The 17989-nt window shown below is 41.0% G+C and overlaps 1 protein-coding gene across 3 annotated transcripts in view; it reads right to left on the bottom strand.

Moving 5' to 3' along the window:
• Nucleotides 1-17989, bottom strand: part of clcn2 (chloride voltage-gated channel 2) — a 110273-nt gene that overhangs the window by 12246 nt on the left and 80038 nt on the right. For all 3 annotated transcript variants that reach the window (XM_062976826.1, XM_062976827.1, XM_062976828.1), the window contains 9 exons: nt 17236-17320; nt 17019-17120; nt 15503-15587; nt 13415-13570; nt 13244-13313; nt 11378-11488; nt 9502-9715; nt 8543-8676; nt 96-280 (listed from right to left, as the gene is read on the bottom strand). In XM_062976826.1, coding sequence (XP_062832896.1) covers nt 96-280; nt 8543-8676; nt 9502-9715; nt 11378-11488; nt 13244-13313; nt 13415-13570; nt 15503-15587; nt 17019-17120; nt 17236-17320 — 1142 coding nt within the window. The remainder of the gene's footprint in view (nt 1-95; nt 281-8542; nt 8677-9501; nt 9716-11377; nt 11489-13243; nt 13314-13414; nt 13571-15502; nt 15588-17018; nt 17121-17235; nt 17321-17989) is intronic.

Here is a 17989-nt window from a genome sequence, read left to right as displayed (position 1 = left end):
TCCAGCCTCCCTCCACTTTTCTCTTTAAAATTCTCAAGCCTCCTTGGTTCCTCATCTCCTTGGATGTTTTACCCCAAATGAAAGATTCCCATCACCTGAAAGCGCACTCCCGTGTCAGGCGTTTGGTGCAGCTCCTCGCCTTCTGGAATCTTCTCGGTGGCTTTGCGCTCGACTTGGATCTTCTCCCGCATGTATTGCAAGCGGCGCACATAACTCAGCTGGTCATTCAGGAGGGCCACAATCTGCGTGCGCTCAATGGAGCCCAGCAGGATCATGGATTCTGCAAGGGCAAAGGGGAACGGAGCAGAATTCGGATTACTGTTGGATGGAGGAGAGATTTCGCTTATGCAACAGATGAGCTTACAGTAAAATCAACTATAGTACAACATCCGTATCCAGAGTGGCTGCATACCCAGACTTCACATGGATACATGAAACTGTGGATAACAGCTAACTCTATTAAAGTTACACATTTACAGGTTTGGCTTTTGTAGATTTAATTATTCACAGACTTGATTAATACGGCCTCTAGTAATTTCTAGATCCCTAGCAGGGAATTTTGGTCAATTTCTGGTGGAATTAAGAGATTCCTGGTGAGAACACTTCTCAAGGGATTCGCAACTCCTAGAAAACACTCAGGCATTGTAGATCCTCCACAGAGTTGTATTGGAAGAATTTTTTAAATTGCACTTTTTAATTTATCATTTTTTTCATTTTTACCCTAGCAAAAATAACTACCGTATATACTCGAGTATAAGCCGACCCGAATATAAGCTGAGGCACCTAATTTTACCACAAAAAACTGGGAAAACATTGACTCCAGTATAAGCCGCTATACCTATAAAATTACATTGAGACATCAGTAGTTTAAATGTTTTTGAATCTTTACATCAAACTGTAATTTAAGATATGACTGCTCAACTCTGATTAAATCATTATTTTCATCTTCAATGTAAATGTGCTTATGTATCCTTTTAATAATAATAGAGTGAAATAATAAATGTATTATTAATAAAAATAGAGTAAAATAAATGTAAAAGTAACAAGAATAGAGTAAAATAATACATGTAATAATAATAATTAATAGAGTAAAATAATAAATGTAACAATACCAATAATTGAGAAAAATAATAAATATACCATATATACTTGAGTATAAGCCGACCTGAATATAAGTCCACCAGGACCCTCACCCGAGTATAAGCCGAGGAGGTTTTTTTTTTCAGTCCTAAAAAAGGACAGAAAAACTAGGCTTACACTTGAGTATATACAGTATATTATTAATGGGATGAACAATGGAGATTCCAAGGAGTGGCTGTTATTTGCACAGATGGTTCTAAGTCAGTGGTTCCCAACCTGTGATCCCGAGATGTTTTTTGCCTACAACTCCCAGAAATCCCAGCTGTTAAGATTTCTGGGAGCTGAAGGCCAAAAACATCTGGGGACCCTAGGTTGAGAACCACTGTCCTAAATGAATAATGGAATAAGTGATACCATGGATAAGTGATACCATGTATATTGGTTCCATGGATATGGGGTCATATTGTAATGCAGAAGTGGATATCTAAGAGAAGGAAACAGAATGTGCAAACATTATTACTGTATATACTCGAGTATAAGTCTAGTTTTTCCGCCCTTTTTTAAGACTGAAAAAGCCCCCCTTGGCTTATACTCGGGTGAGGGTCCTGGTTGGCTTATATTTAGGTCAGCTTATACTCGAGAATATATGGTATATTTATTATTTTTCACTATTATTATTGGTATTATTACATTTATTATTTTTCTCTATTATTGTTGCTGCTATTACATTTATTTTACTCTATTTTTATTATTATTAATAATACATTTATTATTTCACTCTGATCTTATTATTATTGCATTTATTATTTTACTATGTTTATTATTACTTGTATTATTTTCCTGTATTTATTATTATTACATGTATTATTTTACTCTATTATTATTAAAAGGATACATAAGCACATTTACATTGAAGAAGATGAGAATAACGATTTAATCAGAGTTGGACAATCTTATCTTAAATTAGAGCTTTATGTAAATATTCAAAAACATTTAACCTACTGATGCTTCAATTAATGTAATTTTATTGGTATCTATTTTTATTTCTGAAATTTACCACCCTCGGCTTATCCTGGAGACAATGTTTTCCCAGTTTTTTTATGGTATAATTAGGTGCCTTGGCTTATATTCGGGTCGGCTTATACTCGAGTATATATGGTACTTTGGGAGAAAAAAAATTCTCAGTAAACAGGCTGGTTGGAGGATTCTGGAAGCTGTAGTCCCCAGAAGACTTGTTTCCTATGCTGTAGCTTCAATATATCACTGTCAATCTGCATTTGGTTTAGGCATCAAACATCTGGGGATCCCCTGGGCAACATCCTTGTAGATGGCCAGTTCTCTCACACCAGAAGTTACTTGCAATTTCTCAAGTCGCTCCTGATATGAAAAAAATGGTTTAGGCTGGGCACATGTGTATTTCCAGGCATGGCTGGACTGGAACTCTCATTAGGGGAGAGGTGAAACATCTGGAGAGGCACATGTTCCACATCTCTGGCTTAGTGGGCAATAAATACCCTGGAGATTTATTAAAAGCCAAGAGAAAGGAGAAAAGACAATAGCCTTTCATGCCTGCAGACTGGCATTTATCGACCTCCATTAAACCAGCCTGTATTGGCCTTGTTTTCCCGTCCTTCCAAACTTTGCAGATTTCCATGACAACATGGAGCTGTCTGTTGCTGCGGTGGCCCCAAATGACAGCAGTGGCTAGCCGAAGATATCCATGTCTCCAGCCATGGACACAAAGATGGGAGGAGTTGCAGAGCAGGAGAATGAAAATGTGCAAAAATATTAGCCTCTGTACAAGCTAGAAACAACACAGCATTATGTGCATAGAGCAACAGGCAGCACGGAGGATGAGCATGGGAGGGAAAAAGCAGGAGGGGAAACAGCTCATGCCTGGATAGTTTTAAAGTCTGGCATCAGTTTCAGCATTGGCGATGTCATAAACTAGGAGCCCCGGAGGCGAAGTGTGTTTAAGCACTGAGCTGCTGAACTTGCAGACCGAAAGGTCGCAGGTTCAAATCCCGGGAGTGGAGTGAGCGCCCGCTGTTAGCTCCAGCTTCTGCCAACCTAGCAGTTCGAAAACATGCCAATGTGAGTAGATCAATAGGTACTGCTCCTATGGGAAGGTAACAGCATGCAGTCATGCTGGCCACATGACTTTGGAGGTGTCTACGGACAATGCCGGCTCTTCAGCTTAGAAATGGAGATGAGCACCAACCCCCAGAGTCAGACATGACTGGACTTAACGTCAGGGGAAACCTTTACCTTTTTACTAAACTAGACCTATGATCTCATACATTTGCTACTGACAATTATCATCATGGGGCCATTGCCATGATCATAAATCCTACTCTAAAACCCACCTTAAAAGTGAGGCAGGCACAACAACTAAAGGAGTTCTCTAGTTGTGGTGAATGAGGCATTCCCACCAGCAAGCCAGTTTGTACACCTGCAACAGGATCTACTCCTATTTGCACCGTGCACTGGTGGGATAGGGCTAGATATGCCATCTATCAGCACAGTGCACATCAATAGGTTTCATCTACACTGTAGAATTATTGAAGATTCGCACCACTGGGTCCACATGGCTGCAATGCTGCCAGCACTGAATGCTTGAAAACTAGGTTACGTCAACTGTTCAACAAGTACTAAAATCTTGTTGCATTTTATCCAGGGAAGAACTACGTGTATGTGTGCTCAAGCATAGTGAACCATCTGTAAGGGCAAATAAACTGGGTCTGGGGGAGGGTGTGAGCGTGCGCTAGCTTTACTCTCTTCCACTTTCATGCTACTCTGGGGATATTTCTAAGATTTTAATAGCATTTGTCAACACATTTTCAGATTATCTCAGGGTTTAAAAAAACACCCATCAGACCAACAAGATGTATAGCTCAATTGATGCCAGTAGGTATGCTGCTAATTTGAACTTCTCCAAGTTGACAGATCCAAGATGTGTTGGACTACAACTCCCATCATCCCCAACTCCCAAACATAATTGTGTACATGTCATTGGAATTTCTGATAATTTTTTTTTAGGTGTAGTCATTTTTGCCAAGTACAATAGTCTCTTAGTTAACCAGTATTCATGGTGATTAGTGGATGCAGGATAAATGGAGTTTCCGTTTGCTTGACAGTTACTATTAAAAATAGGCCTAATTAAGAATATACCCCATACTATACCATATCATGTATTGTATGGTATTTACTTGATGTTAATATTGAAGTATAGTATTTAAAAGCAAATAAAGATAAATAAAGACAAATTTAACTTAATGTAACATTTTTGATACATTATTTTTAATATTTATTTAAAGTATTATTTCTTCCATTTTTCCTGGTTGCTTGAGTTCTGGTTAATTGAGAGTCTACCTCACCTCTGAGGATGCCTACCATAGATGTGGGCGAAATGTCAGGAGAGAATACTTCTAGAACAGGCTGTGGCACAGGGGCCGGGTTGTGGCGCAGGCTGGTTAGCAGCCAGCTGCAATAAATCACTCTGACCAAGAGGTCATGAGTTCGAGACCAGCCTGTGTTCGGGTGAGCACCCGGCAATTAAAAAAATAAAATATAGTCCCTGCTCGTTGCTGAGCTATGCAACCCGAAAGATAGTTGCATCTATCAAGCAGGAAATTTAGGTACCACTTATATGTGGGGAGGCTAATTTACGACACCATAAAAATCTTCCAGCCGCTGTTGGAATGAGGAAGTGCTGTCACAGTGGATGATGAAGCAGCTGCTGACCTGTGGCCGGAATCAAACAAACAAATGGAATCAAACAGCTTCAGGAAGCTGGAAGCTGGAGAAGGTTTAAATTGCCTCTGTGTCTGTCTCTGTTCTATGTAATATGGCATTGAATGTTTGCCTTATATGTGTACAATGTGATCCGCCCTGAGTCCCCTTTGGGGTGAGAAGGGTGGAATATAAATACTGTAAATAAATAAATAAATAAACAGCCCGGAAAACTCACAGCAACCCTGTGATTCTGGCCAAGAAAGCCTTCGACAACACAATTGAGAGTCTACTGTTTATGGGAAGTATATGTTATTCTGTTTACATTATTTTGAATATTCCAGTAAAATGATTGCTGCAATAGACATATAACAGCCACGAATCCATCAGGGCTAGCTAACATCTCCCAACAAAGGATTTCCCCAGGCAGGATGCAGTCAGGCTTTGAAGCTGAAAGGCCATTCAATGCTAATCACAGTGTCCAATTACAACATTCACACTGGCCTCAAACAATCAAGAGTTCTTTCTTCCGCCCTGAACATTCCACAGATATAAACCCCACTTGCCTAGTTTTCAACAGATCTCACAACCTCTGAGGATGCCTGCCATAGATGCGGGCGAAACATAAGGAGAGAATGCTTCCAGAACATGGCCATACAGCTCAGAAAACTCAAAGCAACCCAGTGATTCTGGCCATGAAAGCCTTCGACAACACATCAAATAGACTAATGTTCCATGCTGAATAATTTTCAAAGTCTAATTTTTCTGGAAAACATACATCATTAAATAAAAGCTGAATGTGTCAGAACCAACTCACCGAAAACTACTTTTCTGGCCAGAACTCCAAGTTGCTCTTCTGTGGACTATATTTTCCAGAATCACCAGGGCAGCATGGCTATGATGGATTAGAGGACTCTGGAATTTGCAGTCCGGCAAAGTACCTTTTCCATTGCTATTGCCATCACAATATCTATTTATGCAAGAATAACCCTGAGTAATGCGTAAAAACTGCTGTGCAATTGAGTGCATTCTGAAGCAGCAAATCCATTTTTGGTCTACATCCAGTTCCGCTCCAACACAACATGTTCTGATTTTGCAACAATCAGGGCCAAATGATGTCAAGAGCGATTCTGTTGACTCACCCAAATCGATCAACATAGGAAAATAGCATATGACATCAGCTGCTTTTGAAAAGGCATTGGGACAAGTTGGGCAATCTGAATTTGTCATTGTGAAGCAGACCTTCAATTAAATGATCCATAAAACACTCCACTGGAAATGTGCCTATTATCTACCTGCACCACTTAAGGATTTAAAAGCCTGAGATTTGTAAGGAATTCAACAAAGCAAAGAAAAATGGAAGTTAAAAAAGACTTGTGCTTCCACAGCAAGAGTGGACACCGTGTGTGGCTTTTCTCTGGCATCATTTAGTAGACTTCTGTTTCCATCTGGTGGCAGAGCTTGGAGGTTCCAGAAGTCGAGGTTTGCTTATATTGTGGCTGGATCAAAATTCCCTGCTTATTTTGAACTTTGGACAAATGCCTGATGTCACTGTGCTAATGTAAGACTTGTTGTGCACTTTCAAGTCGTTATGGTTTATGACAATAATGCAAACCTATTTGTGAATCATGTGGAATATTGAAGGTAATGACTTAGATTTACATACCATCCAAGAAAACACAATTGCGGCCTATGACATTAATTATTTCTTGACAGTCTCCCTTCTAACCAGGGTGTTAAATCTTTTCTGACTTAATGGTGACCCTATGGCAAACCTATCATGGGGTTTTCTTGGAAATTTTAGTTCATATTGGAGTTGTCTTGGCTTTCAGGCTGAGAGAATGATGCTTGTCTAAGGTCTCCATGGTTGCCCAAGTCAACTTGCCATGGCTGAGCAGGGATTTGAACCCTGATCTTTTGGAGAGCAAGCCAACACTCCAATTACTACACCATGCTGGCTCTCCCTGTTGTGCTAACAGCTATTTTGAGAGTGAATTGGTGCAAACTGAGCTTTCTGAGACTTAGAACAATGGCAATCCAATCCAGTTGTCAATGTGAAAGTGCTTGTGCAAGCAATTGTGCAAGAGGTAGTATAAAACTGGCGCAATAAGGTAATACTGCCCAATTGGATTAGGAGAGATTTCCCCTATGTTGACTTGAAGGCACATACAGTTGGCTCACATATTACATAAGGAATCAGTTCCAGGACTCTTTGTGTAATACAATTTTCACATATATTTCTTATTTGAAATGAATAATGTCTTGGACTTCCATCTAAACCATACCATAGAACAGCACAGGAGGACTTAGTGATGCCCAAAGAAGTGCTCCTTCTTGGCCTCCATTGTGATGGCCATTTTCGGTGGAACATCTAGCAGAAGTTGACCACAGAACTGTGTGGGAAGCCTGGGGAAAGTCCTTCTCTAGGCATTGCTAGGACTTCCTGTATGATTTGATGGCACTCAAAGCTCCTTGCATATAACTGATGATACTGTGTTCAGAAGACTTGCATGATAAGCAGCCCTACTGTACACATACACACACTATTTTGTAATGGAGTCAGGTGTAACTACAAAGAGTAACATACAAGACGTGCACACTCTGGTTTGGCAAACTGGACTTCTTCAAACTGTGAAGAGTGGTGCTGAATTGTTGAATCTAAAAATCATATACTGTATATACTCGAATATAAGCCTAGTTTTTCAGCCCTTTTTTAGAGCTGAAAAAGCTCCCCTCGGTTTATACTCGAGTAAGGGTCCTGACCGGCTTCTATTCAGGTCAGCTTATACTTGAGTATATAGGTATTCAGAGTTAGCTGTCTTATCTTATTAAAGTCTTATTATTATCTTAAATTACAGTTTTATATAAATATTCAAAAAAACATTTATCCCACCTATGCCTCAGTTAATGTAATTTTATTGGTATCTATTTTTATTTTGAAATTTACGAGTAGCTGCTGCATTTTCCACCCTCATCTTATACTCGAATCAATAAGTTTTCCCAGTTTTTGTGGTAAAATTAGGTGGCTCGGGTTATATTCGGGTTGGCTTATACTCGAGTATATACGGTACTTTTAATTTGTTTTTAAATGATATTGTTTATTTCCATTTTAATGCTGACCTTCTATATTTTTAAATAAATGTTATTATTTTCAAATTTGCAAGCCACACTGAGTCTCAGTTGTGGGGAGAAAGGCAGTATATTCACAATAATGATTACTTAACAGGGAGAAGGAAACCAGCATTGTGCAGTGGTTTGAGCATTGGGCTACACATCTGGAGACCAGGGTATGAAAACTCAAGGGGTTCACACTCTCTCAGCCTTGGAGGAAGGCAAAAGACAAACCTTCTCTGAATAAATCTTGCCATGAAAACCCTATGATAGTTCTTCCTTAGGATTGCTGTTACTTGGAAAAATAACTTGAAGCTACACAACAAGAAAGAAGTGAATCAAAACACAAAGAAAAGTAATCTTTGGGGACATTCAATCTGTAGTCAGTATTCTGAAGCAGGGGTGGGAATTGTTGGAACTTGCAGTCCTCCAGATATTGGACAGTCAGACCCAGGTGTCAAAGTTGATGAATAATCAGAACTGCAGTTCATCAACAACTGGAAGGCCACCTGACTCCCACCCGTTCTAGACAGCTGACTCAGGAAACACAATGATGTGTTTGTAGTGTCCCCAATCCCAGCCATTATTGTTCCTTTCCTTCTCCAGCCCTCCTTCTTACCCACTGATTCCACCAAAGCCAAGCTCTTCATTTTTGTACTATGCAGCACGTCCTGAAGGTCGCGGTACCGACAGTTTAGGGTGATGTAGCGAACGTCCCGCACCATGATGTCCTCCACACGGACATTGTACTTCCTGCAAAATGCAACAGGTTTTGAGAAAAGCACTCCACAGCAGACGCATACCTGCATTTTAGATTTGAGGTGGCCTCATAGAATATTCACTTTCCTTAGGAGACTGTAATTCTTGCAAGGTCTGGAATGCAAGGTAAGGATCTGGCAGGAAAATTACAGCACCTCCAAACTACAATTCCCATAGGTCTTAAAGGAGTAAAAAGCCATCATAGACCTGTGGCAGAATATTGTGAACTGGACCCTTACCACGAGGCAGATGGGTTTTAGAGTCCTTGCTGGCATCATGGTCAAACCTTAACAGCTGTCCAGCGATGTGAAAGAATTAAATTGCATTAGTGACCTTGTTGGATACTTTTTGCATTGTCTCTGGGAAAAGATATGAAGACTGAGAACCAACTGGGGAAGTTACCTTTTCCTCTGTTGCTACCCTGTTTGTACAGTTCTCATTGCATTTGGGGGAGGATATGGGACACACTTGCACACTTTCCTTTGTTTGCTTCTGCACTATGTAAACTTTTGGGAATCCATTTTACATTTGCTTTGGCTAGGGATAATGTTCACAGACCCAGGTGCCTGGGAACATTGTTGACTTCTGGTACTAACCAGAGCTAATCCTGCCTAGCTTCCAAGATCAGGCAAGATCTGGTGCCTTTAAGATATGCAAAAATCCACTCTTGATGCCTCTAGGCAATTCATTCTTATCATCTCTGAAACAGCTTTCTACCATTTTGAACCCTTTGGACTCCAACCGATTCCCATCAGCCGATGATGATAGTCCAAAACATCTAGAGGCACCATGTTGAGCAAGGCTTATGGATCCACTTACTCATGATGTCCCCAGCCCAACTCTGGCAAGTAGGGCAACTTCTTGATTCGGATGATGCTGTCATAGAGCGAGGGCTGCAAACTCTGGGCCACGGCGTTGGCCAGAATTACCGCGATCATCACCGGCAGGATGTGGGAGATCTGGCCTGTCAGCTCAAAAACGATAACGGCGGTGGAGACTGTGTGGGTGACCGCGCCAGAGAGCGCGGCTGCACCTGGAGTCAGGAAATAAGCAGTAATATCTGTTTTTTATTTTTAAAAGTTGCACTTGTTTCTCTTCTTTTTGGATTATTCTTGCCTCCAAAACACCAGAAAACCACAAAGCACATGAAAACATCCTCACCCCACTAATAGAAACCCCTCAATACCTACAAATACATCATTTTTGGTACTAATCTGTCTCAAAATGGTGCAATGAAACAATAAGGTGTCACTTCAGGTCATCATTTTGAGAGCCACCAGAGAGAAAAATGGGCTATTGGGGATTGCTGTGTGTCTATGTGGGATATATTCATAAATATATTTGTCAATAAATATGTAGTCATATTGTCTTCAAATCACCATTCAACTTGTACGCAGAACACATCATGCGACATGCGGGGCTTGAGGAATCCAAGGCTGGAGTTAAAATTTCTGGAAAAAACATTAAGGTATGCAGATGATACCACTCTGATGGCTGAAAGTGAGGAAGTGCTGAGGAGCCTTATCACCAAAGTGAAAGAAGAAAGTGCAAAAGCTGGGTTGCAGCTAAACGTCAAGAAAACCAAGATCATGGCAACTACACCTATTGATAACTGGCAAATAGAAGGAGAAAACGTGGAGGCAGTGACAGACTTTATATTTCTAGGCACGAAGATCACTGCAGATGCAGACTGCAGCCAGGAAATCAGAAAACGTTTATTTCTTGGGAGGAGAGCAATGGCCAACCTTGACAAAATAGTGAAGAGCAGGGACATCACACTGGCAACGAAGGTCTGCATAGTCAAAGCAATGGTATTCCCCATAGTGACCTATGGATGTGAGAGCTGGACCATAAGGAAGGCTGAGCGAAGGAAGAGAGATGCTTTTGAACTCTGGTGCTGGAGGAAAATCCTGAGAGTGCCTTGGACCTTGGCAAGAAGATCCAACCAGTCCATCCTCCAGGAAATGATGCCCAATGGCTGCTCACTGGAGGGAAGGATAGTAGAGGCAAAGCTGAAGGACTTTGGCCACATCATGAGGAGACAGGAAAGCTTGGAAAAGATCACGATGCTGGGAAAAATGGAAGGAAAAAGGAAGAGCCCGGGGCTGTGGCGCAGACGGCAGAACAAGCCATTGCAATTAATCACTGACCAGGAGGTCATAAGTTCGAGGCCCGCTCGGAGCTATGTTGTTGTTGTCTTTGTCCTGTGTTAAAAAGGCATTGAATGTTTGCCTAATATATATAATGTGATCCGCCCTGAGTCCCCTTTGAGGTGAGAAGGGTGGAATATAAATGATGCAAATAAATAAATAAATAAATAAATAAAGAGAGGCCGACCAAGGGCAAGATGGATGGACGGTATCCTGAAGGGACTGGCTTGACCTTGAAGGAACTGGGGGCAGTGACGGATGACAGGGAGCTCTGGCGTGGACTGGTCCATGAGGTCACAAAGAGTCGGAGACGACTAAACAACTGAGCAGCAGCAGTGCTTAGTTATTAAGGTGTATATACATTTTTGGGACAACTTGTATAACTAAAAACACTAACCATCTACAGAACTAAAGCCATGTCAAGCTTTAATTTAACTTACAGACTAAGAGCAGTATATCCCTCAAACAGAAAGCCCTTCCCACATGGCTACCTCTCCTGGAACCTCCTATTTTCTGGAAAGGGTATGAGAGAGGCTGCCTCTTACCCACCACTGCGTAGCCTCCAGGCACAATGCGGTAGATGTTGCTGTCAGTGTGGATGCCATCCGGGAACCAAGCGGCCATGCTTTCGCCTACCAGGCGGCCAAAAGCTGCACCTGATCACAGGGATGGAGAAGAAGGATCAGGGGATAATGAACAGATGTAGCAAAACGTAAAAAGAAAGACAGAGAGGCTTGACACGGCTGCCATGAGAACTTTGGCAAGGTATGGTCTGGCCCCCAAGTGTCTTCAAAGGCAGGGGGATATAATTCCTACATTCCCAAAGGTCCTCCACTCTTCTGTTAGTCAATAGATGTCCCCAAGGAAGGAAGGTGGTCTTTTTCCAGAGGGAAGATTTTAGGTCAGATTTGGATAATGTACCCATAAATGCTCCCTAAGAAATGTGCTGGAGATAATGTTGGGAAATTTTGTTGCTCCCTTGGGCTATAAGTCCAGGAGAGATCTTTTTCCCATCAGGAAGTGACCAGAGGTCAGCTTTTTGGTCATTTCTTGCTGAAATAAAGACCTCTGAGTGCCCAATAGGAAGAATGATAGAGCACCACTATAAGCTTGTATAGAGGTATTTGGGGTTTTTTTTAAAGTCATATTTTAGAAGGTGAAATCAGGGTACGGATGTCCTCAAAAATATAATATATTATAATGTAATACAATATTATAATAATAAGAATACTATATAATAATGGCCCCCCGATTGTGGAATTCTCTGCCCGCTGAGATTAGGCAAGCCCCCACACTAGCAGCCTTCAAGAAAGACTTGAAAACATGGCTCTTTTGCTGTGCTTTTGGAGAGTAACCATTTTATATTTCTTTTCCGTTGCTCCCTCTAATATCTATCCTCCAGAATACCTCACTCCCTTATGACCCTGTTCGCTGTGGTTTTTATTTTTATGTCTTTCTCACCCCAAGTTTTAACTTAATGTTCATGTGGTCTGCCCTTGTTTTCATTGTCTCCTTGTTTTATTTTGTAATGGATATTATTATTTATTGTATTGCTTATTGTATTGTGATGTGCTGTTCTTTTATATGCTGTTTACATTGTATTGTTTTGGGCATGGCCCCATGTAAGTCATAGAATCATAGAATCATAGAATCATAGAATAGTAGAGTTGGAAGAGACCACATGGGCCATCCAGTCCAACCCCCTGCTAAGAAGCAGGAAATCGCATTCAAAGCACCCCCGACAGATGGCCATCCAGCCCTGAGTCCCCGTTGGGGAGATGGTGGCGGGGTATAAATAAAGTTTTATTATTATTATATTACTAATAATATTACCATATAATGATATAGTACGATATAGTAATTTAATGCTTATATTGTGCTATGCTAATAATATATTGTATGTACATTTGATTTGTAAGCTGCTTTGAGTCCCCTTTGGGGTGAGAAGAGCGGGATATAAATGTAGTAAATAAATAAAAAAATAAAAATGGGTCCTAGAGCAAATACTGGTGAAATTTCCCACAAACCAGGTGACTAAATTGAGACTGCTGTTCTTTGACCACACCATGAGAAAGCAACAATGCTTGGGAAGGTTGAGAATGGGAGGAAAAGAAGGCCGGATTCCAGATGGATTGATTCAATCAAGGAAGCATGGATCCCAAGTCTGCAAGTCCTGAGCAGGGCTCTTAATGACAGGGTGCCTTGGGGGTCTCTCATTGATGAAGTCAAGATAAGTCAAAGTCAGCTTGATGACAGTGAGCCACAACAAAGCTGAAGTGTGTCTATACAGAACCCTACCCAAGAACCAATATGGTCTCTGGTGATTTCAGTGATAGTTGCCTGCTCTTATGGTACAACAAGACAGATAAAGGGGACAGCCAAGGTGTGATGGCAAGAAGGATAATACTCACCAATGACAAAGACTGGCATGAAGGCCCCACAGGGCACTGGGATGGTGGTGGCCAATGCAGACATCCAGAACTGTGAAGGGGAGAGACAAAGGTTCATTAGCAGGAGAAGGGAAACCATGCCTGTCAATCCTATCCTAACATAGAAAAAATGCACTCAGAGGCATAACATACCTTCATGAGAATGAAGACTACCAGGGTGACAAAGACGTTGGAGCGTGGGTGCTTCCAGGCCTCAGAGGCACCAACATATTCAAATTCTTCTGCCAATCCTTGCTTGGCCCATGTACGGTTGTCAAACAAGGTCACCAGTGTTTCCTTTTGCGTGAGCTGCAAGACAAAAGTCAGCAAATCAGAGAGCAAAAAAAAAAAAAAAGGAGCAGCCTGTGTCCAAATTCTGGGGGACTCACAATGATTTAATGTTCCCTGCCTACAGCATCATCCAAACAAAGTGCAAGTTGAAGTTTGCCCCAGGCTCTGAAGTTTCGAGCCAAAACCAAAGAGTAATGAAAGGCCTCTGTTGATAACATTTATTGTTATGCATTGTGTACCAAACATGGTTGCTCACAGCTTGTCATTCAAACACAAACAGAAATTAGAAATTAAGACAGAAATCTTAACCAAAGCGGCTGTTCCCAGATCAAAATGAAATGGATTATTTCTTCTCATCTACAGTGGGAAACAGGATATGGAGCATTTAATTTTGCCTATATATTTGTAGGATGCTAAGCGGAGGATGAGCCCTGAACAATTGGTAGGGAAAGAGGAATCTAACTAAGTAAATTCAGACTCCTGAAAATTCTATACATGTTGCAGAAATACACCAACTAGTCCTTACAGAAGTGGTTCCCAACCTTTGGCTTTCTTGGTGTTTTGGATTTAAGATCCCACAATTCCTATAACAGCTAGTAAACTGGCTGGGATTTCTGGAAGTTGAAGTCCAAAACACCTGGAGGACCAAAGGTTAGGAACCACTGCCTTAGAGATTGTAGTTAGCTGCTATTCTATTAACAGAGGTGGTGATTTGCACCCAGCTCTTTCCTCAAGTTTGCCCCGCCAAAACAGCTGGAGTGTATGAAATAATAGCAACAGTAGATCATGGTACTGAACGACAGATTGTGGAGTATCTTGTCAGGCTTTCTGCTTGGTCAGATGCAACTCAAAAGCCCACAAGTAGGGTCCAGAGATAAAACCTCTCTCCAGTTGCCAGTCCTAGAATATGGACGCATTGCCCCTGAGTGGAAATTAAACAATAAGATTTTTAAAGTGTGAAGCAAACCAGGAAGAGGGGCCACACATGATATGTGTAGGGTTCCATCTACGTTGTAGAATTAATGTACTTTGGCACTACTTCAGCTGTCATGGCTCGATGCTATGGAGTCCTGGGCTTTGTAGTTTGGTGAGGCACACAAGCTATTTGGCAGAGAAGGTCAAAGACCATGCAAACCTAGACTCCCATGATTCCATAGCACTGAGCCATGTGTAGTTTTATTGAGCAAAAGCAGATAAAAATCAAAGCAGGCAGTAAAAAAGTCAATAGAAATCCAATAGTTCGTAAGCCATAATAAACCACAAGTCCGTTAGCCAAAACAGTAAACGATAGATCCCAAGGAACAAAAGCACAAGGTTTCAAAGATCCAGGAACAGAAATCTTCTCTAGGCATGAAGTAGAAACATCCACACAGATGAAGCGAGAATTTGCTTTTACAAAAATCTATTCCCCAACACACACTTTTAAAAGCACCCTAGAAAGGCATTTCTCTTTCCTATGGAGGCCTCTCGCTTACTCGCCAATCTTACACTCCTAAGAAGGTGAACTCCTTTCCATAACAGCCGGTCTGCCCTAGATAATTCAAGGTCTTCATTATCTAGCACCTGAACCGGGGCTTGAGACATCTCCTGCTCATTAATTCCCATGGGAATGTCATGCTGGCTGTTATCTATGATCTGTGGGGTCAGCAGTTCATTCTGCTTAAGCTGCAGTTCTCGAGCCTCTGAATCAGCCTGTATGATTCCCATGCTATCCTCCTGAAATTCATCCTGCATCCCCTCATCTAGCTCTTGTATCTGAAACCCAGAATCCCCTTCTTCATCCTCACTCTGGCTATGCTGTGGCTGAGTCACAACACCATGCAAGCTGCATTAATTCTACAGTGCAGATGCCCTCTAGGAGTACCTTGTGAACCTGTGCCCACACAGTGTCTGCAGCACAGAGAGAAGCCTATATGGTGAACTTTCTTGGACAAGGCCTACAAAACTCACCTGGCCAGCCATGAATTGCCCAAAGCCAGGTGGAAAGGTCAGTGTTGCAATGAGAAGTGTGACAAGCGCAGGGAAGAGCAGGCGTCTGTAAAGGGGTAGAGCACAGAGGAATCACACCCGTAAGACCACCCCAAAATAACACAAAACCACCCCCTGAAAGGAAAATGTGGACATTCAAAATCCCACCACCACTGGTTTTTAGGAAAATTGAATTATGTCTTGTGATGGATCAGCAAAGATTATGAGACTCAATTGTATATAGACTCTATATTCCCTACACCAAGTACCAATTCTGCACTACGGAATTGTAACATTTTCATCCCACTTTAACTGTCATGGCTCAGACACAATGAGTCCTGAGGATTATAGTTTAGTGGGGGGCTCAGCATCACTGTCAGACGATTCTAATGTGTCACCAAACTACAGATCCAGGATTCGATAGAATGAAACTATGGTAGTTAAGGTGAGATCAAAGTGATGCAATTGCAAATGACAAGCATCTCAAATGTCAAAGGTATTTCTTTGTGGCCAGGACAGAATACATGTCTGTCTTTCTTTGTATCTATTTGTACATTTTTCTTATGTATATAATAATACTTTAATGAAATATAGCTGATAAAGTAAAGCTACATATATGTAAGGGAGTCTACATATAATAGGAAGGAATGATAAATTATAATTCATACATAATACATATATATTTAAACAACTATTTCCTAACTATAATTCTGCTACAACTACATAACAACTATGCAACATTAACATAAACAAATGAACACAGAGATATAGATGACTTTCCATTTGCGAGTTTAAGATTACAATATATTGACTACTCTAAGCTATTTGGAAAACACAATTATTTAAACTATCAAGTTTAACTATTTTAAGCATGACTTCTACTTATTTCTGAATTTACTTATCCATCAAAACCTAAATTTCTTCTTACATATTCAATCAATAATCTCTATTTACATTTTTCCAGTGTCTTGCCTTTTATTATACTTCTCAGTTTGTCTAGTTCCCAAAAAGTAAAACAACTTCATTAGCTAGTCAATATAGGTATATCTTTCAATCTTTGGGCATATAACAGACTAACAGCAGTTTTCAAGTACTGAATTTTTTTTTCCAGATCTCTTCTCATTCTGCTATATCCCATAATCCAAAAAGGAAAACAAATCCGGTTTTAATTTTATTTTAAATTTAAAAATATCTTCCATCCAATCATGAATCTGAATCTAGATATGATTTTTTTTTGCTTTCTCACATAATAAAAGTCTATACCCGAGGACCTAGAGATCTCTAGAGACAGCATTTTAACATATTAATAAAATATATGATTATGCAAATTCCACAAAACCAAAACTGAAAATGTGGAGGAACGGCTGTATGTTTTTAAAATATTTTCTGGAGTTAAATATCATTCATGCATCAACCCGTAAACAATATTGTTAAGACCACAACATGATGTGAATCGCAGACCCTCTTTGCATATTTATTCTCATTGTATGCATCTTACTTTTTCATGAGGAAGCGATTAATGGCCTTTTGCTTGCGCATGAACTGCACGATCTTGCGATTGAAGTAGACAAACAACGCCCCGCCAAAGCCACTTGCGATCCTGAAGGGCAGGAAAAGGATATTATTGGAGGGATGGGATGAGAAGAAGGCTTCTTATGAGAGGGAACCTCTTGTCGAAAGGTGGGGAAGGTCCAGTAAAACTGGATGAGACTCACCCAATGACAGCAAAAGCCGGCAGCTCCTGCAGGTCAAAGGGAAAGTCCAATCGGAAGCGGGTTTTAAAGAGAGCGGTGATAGTTTCTGGTGGAAGGAGAACATGCTGTGAGCATTTCGTCTTCTGAATGTCGATTTTAATGTCCTGGTACATACATCCCCAGCACTGCTGAGACATCTTGATCCCTTGTTTAACTGCATTGCTACTGTACAATTATGCTACTTGGATGCTACTTTAAGGCAGAGCTTTCCAAACATTTCCAGTTGGTGACACACGTTTGAGACATGCATCACTTCGCAACACAATCATTTAGCTTTACTAGCAAACCGACAGGTTAAGCCAACCATTAGAAGAGCTATGGACATATACATAAACTGTAATAAAGAAATGTATGGGGGCACAATGTGAGAACCTTTCATTTATATTTCAAAAACATCTAATGTGTATGATAATAAGATATACAGTAGAGTCTCACTTATCCAAGACTCGATTATCCAAGGTTCTGGATTATCCAATGCATTTTTGTAGGTTTTTTTTTTGTGTGTCAGGAGCAACCGGAGTTGCTTCTGGAGTGAGAGAATTGGCTGTCTGCAAGGACGTTGCCCAGGGGACACCCGGATGTTTTGATGTTTTACCATCTTTGTGGGAGGCTTCTCGCATGTCCCCGCATGGAGCTGGAGCTGATAGAGGGAGCTCATCCGCGCTCTCCCCGGGTGGGATTCGAACCTGGCAGCCTTCAGGTCAGCAACCCAACC

Source organism: Anolis carolinensis, chromosome 3 (genome assembly GCF_035594765.1).
Source record: "Anolis carolinensis isolate JA03-04 chromosome 3, rAnoCar3.1.pri, whole genome shotgun sequence".
NCBI classification, from domain to species: domain Eukaryota; kingdom Metazoa; phylum Chordata; class Lepidosauria; order Squamata; family Dactyloidae; genus Anolis; species Anolis carolinensis.
Note: the sequence above shows the minus strand (reverse complement) of the source record. Positions and strands in the feature narration are given on the sequence as shown.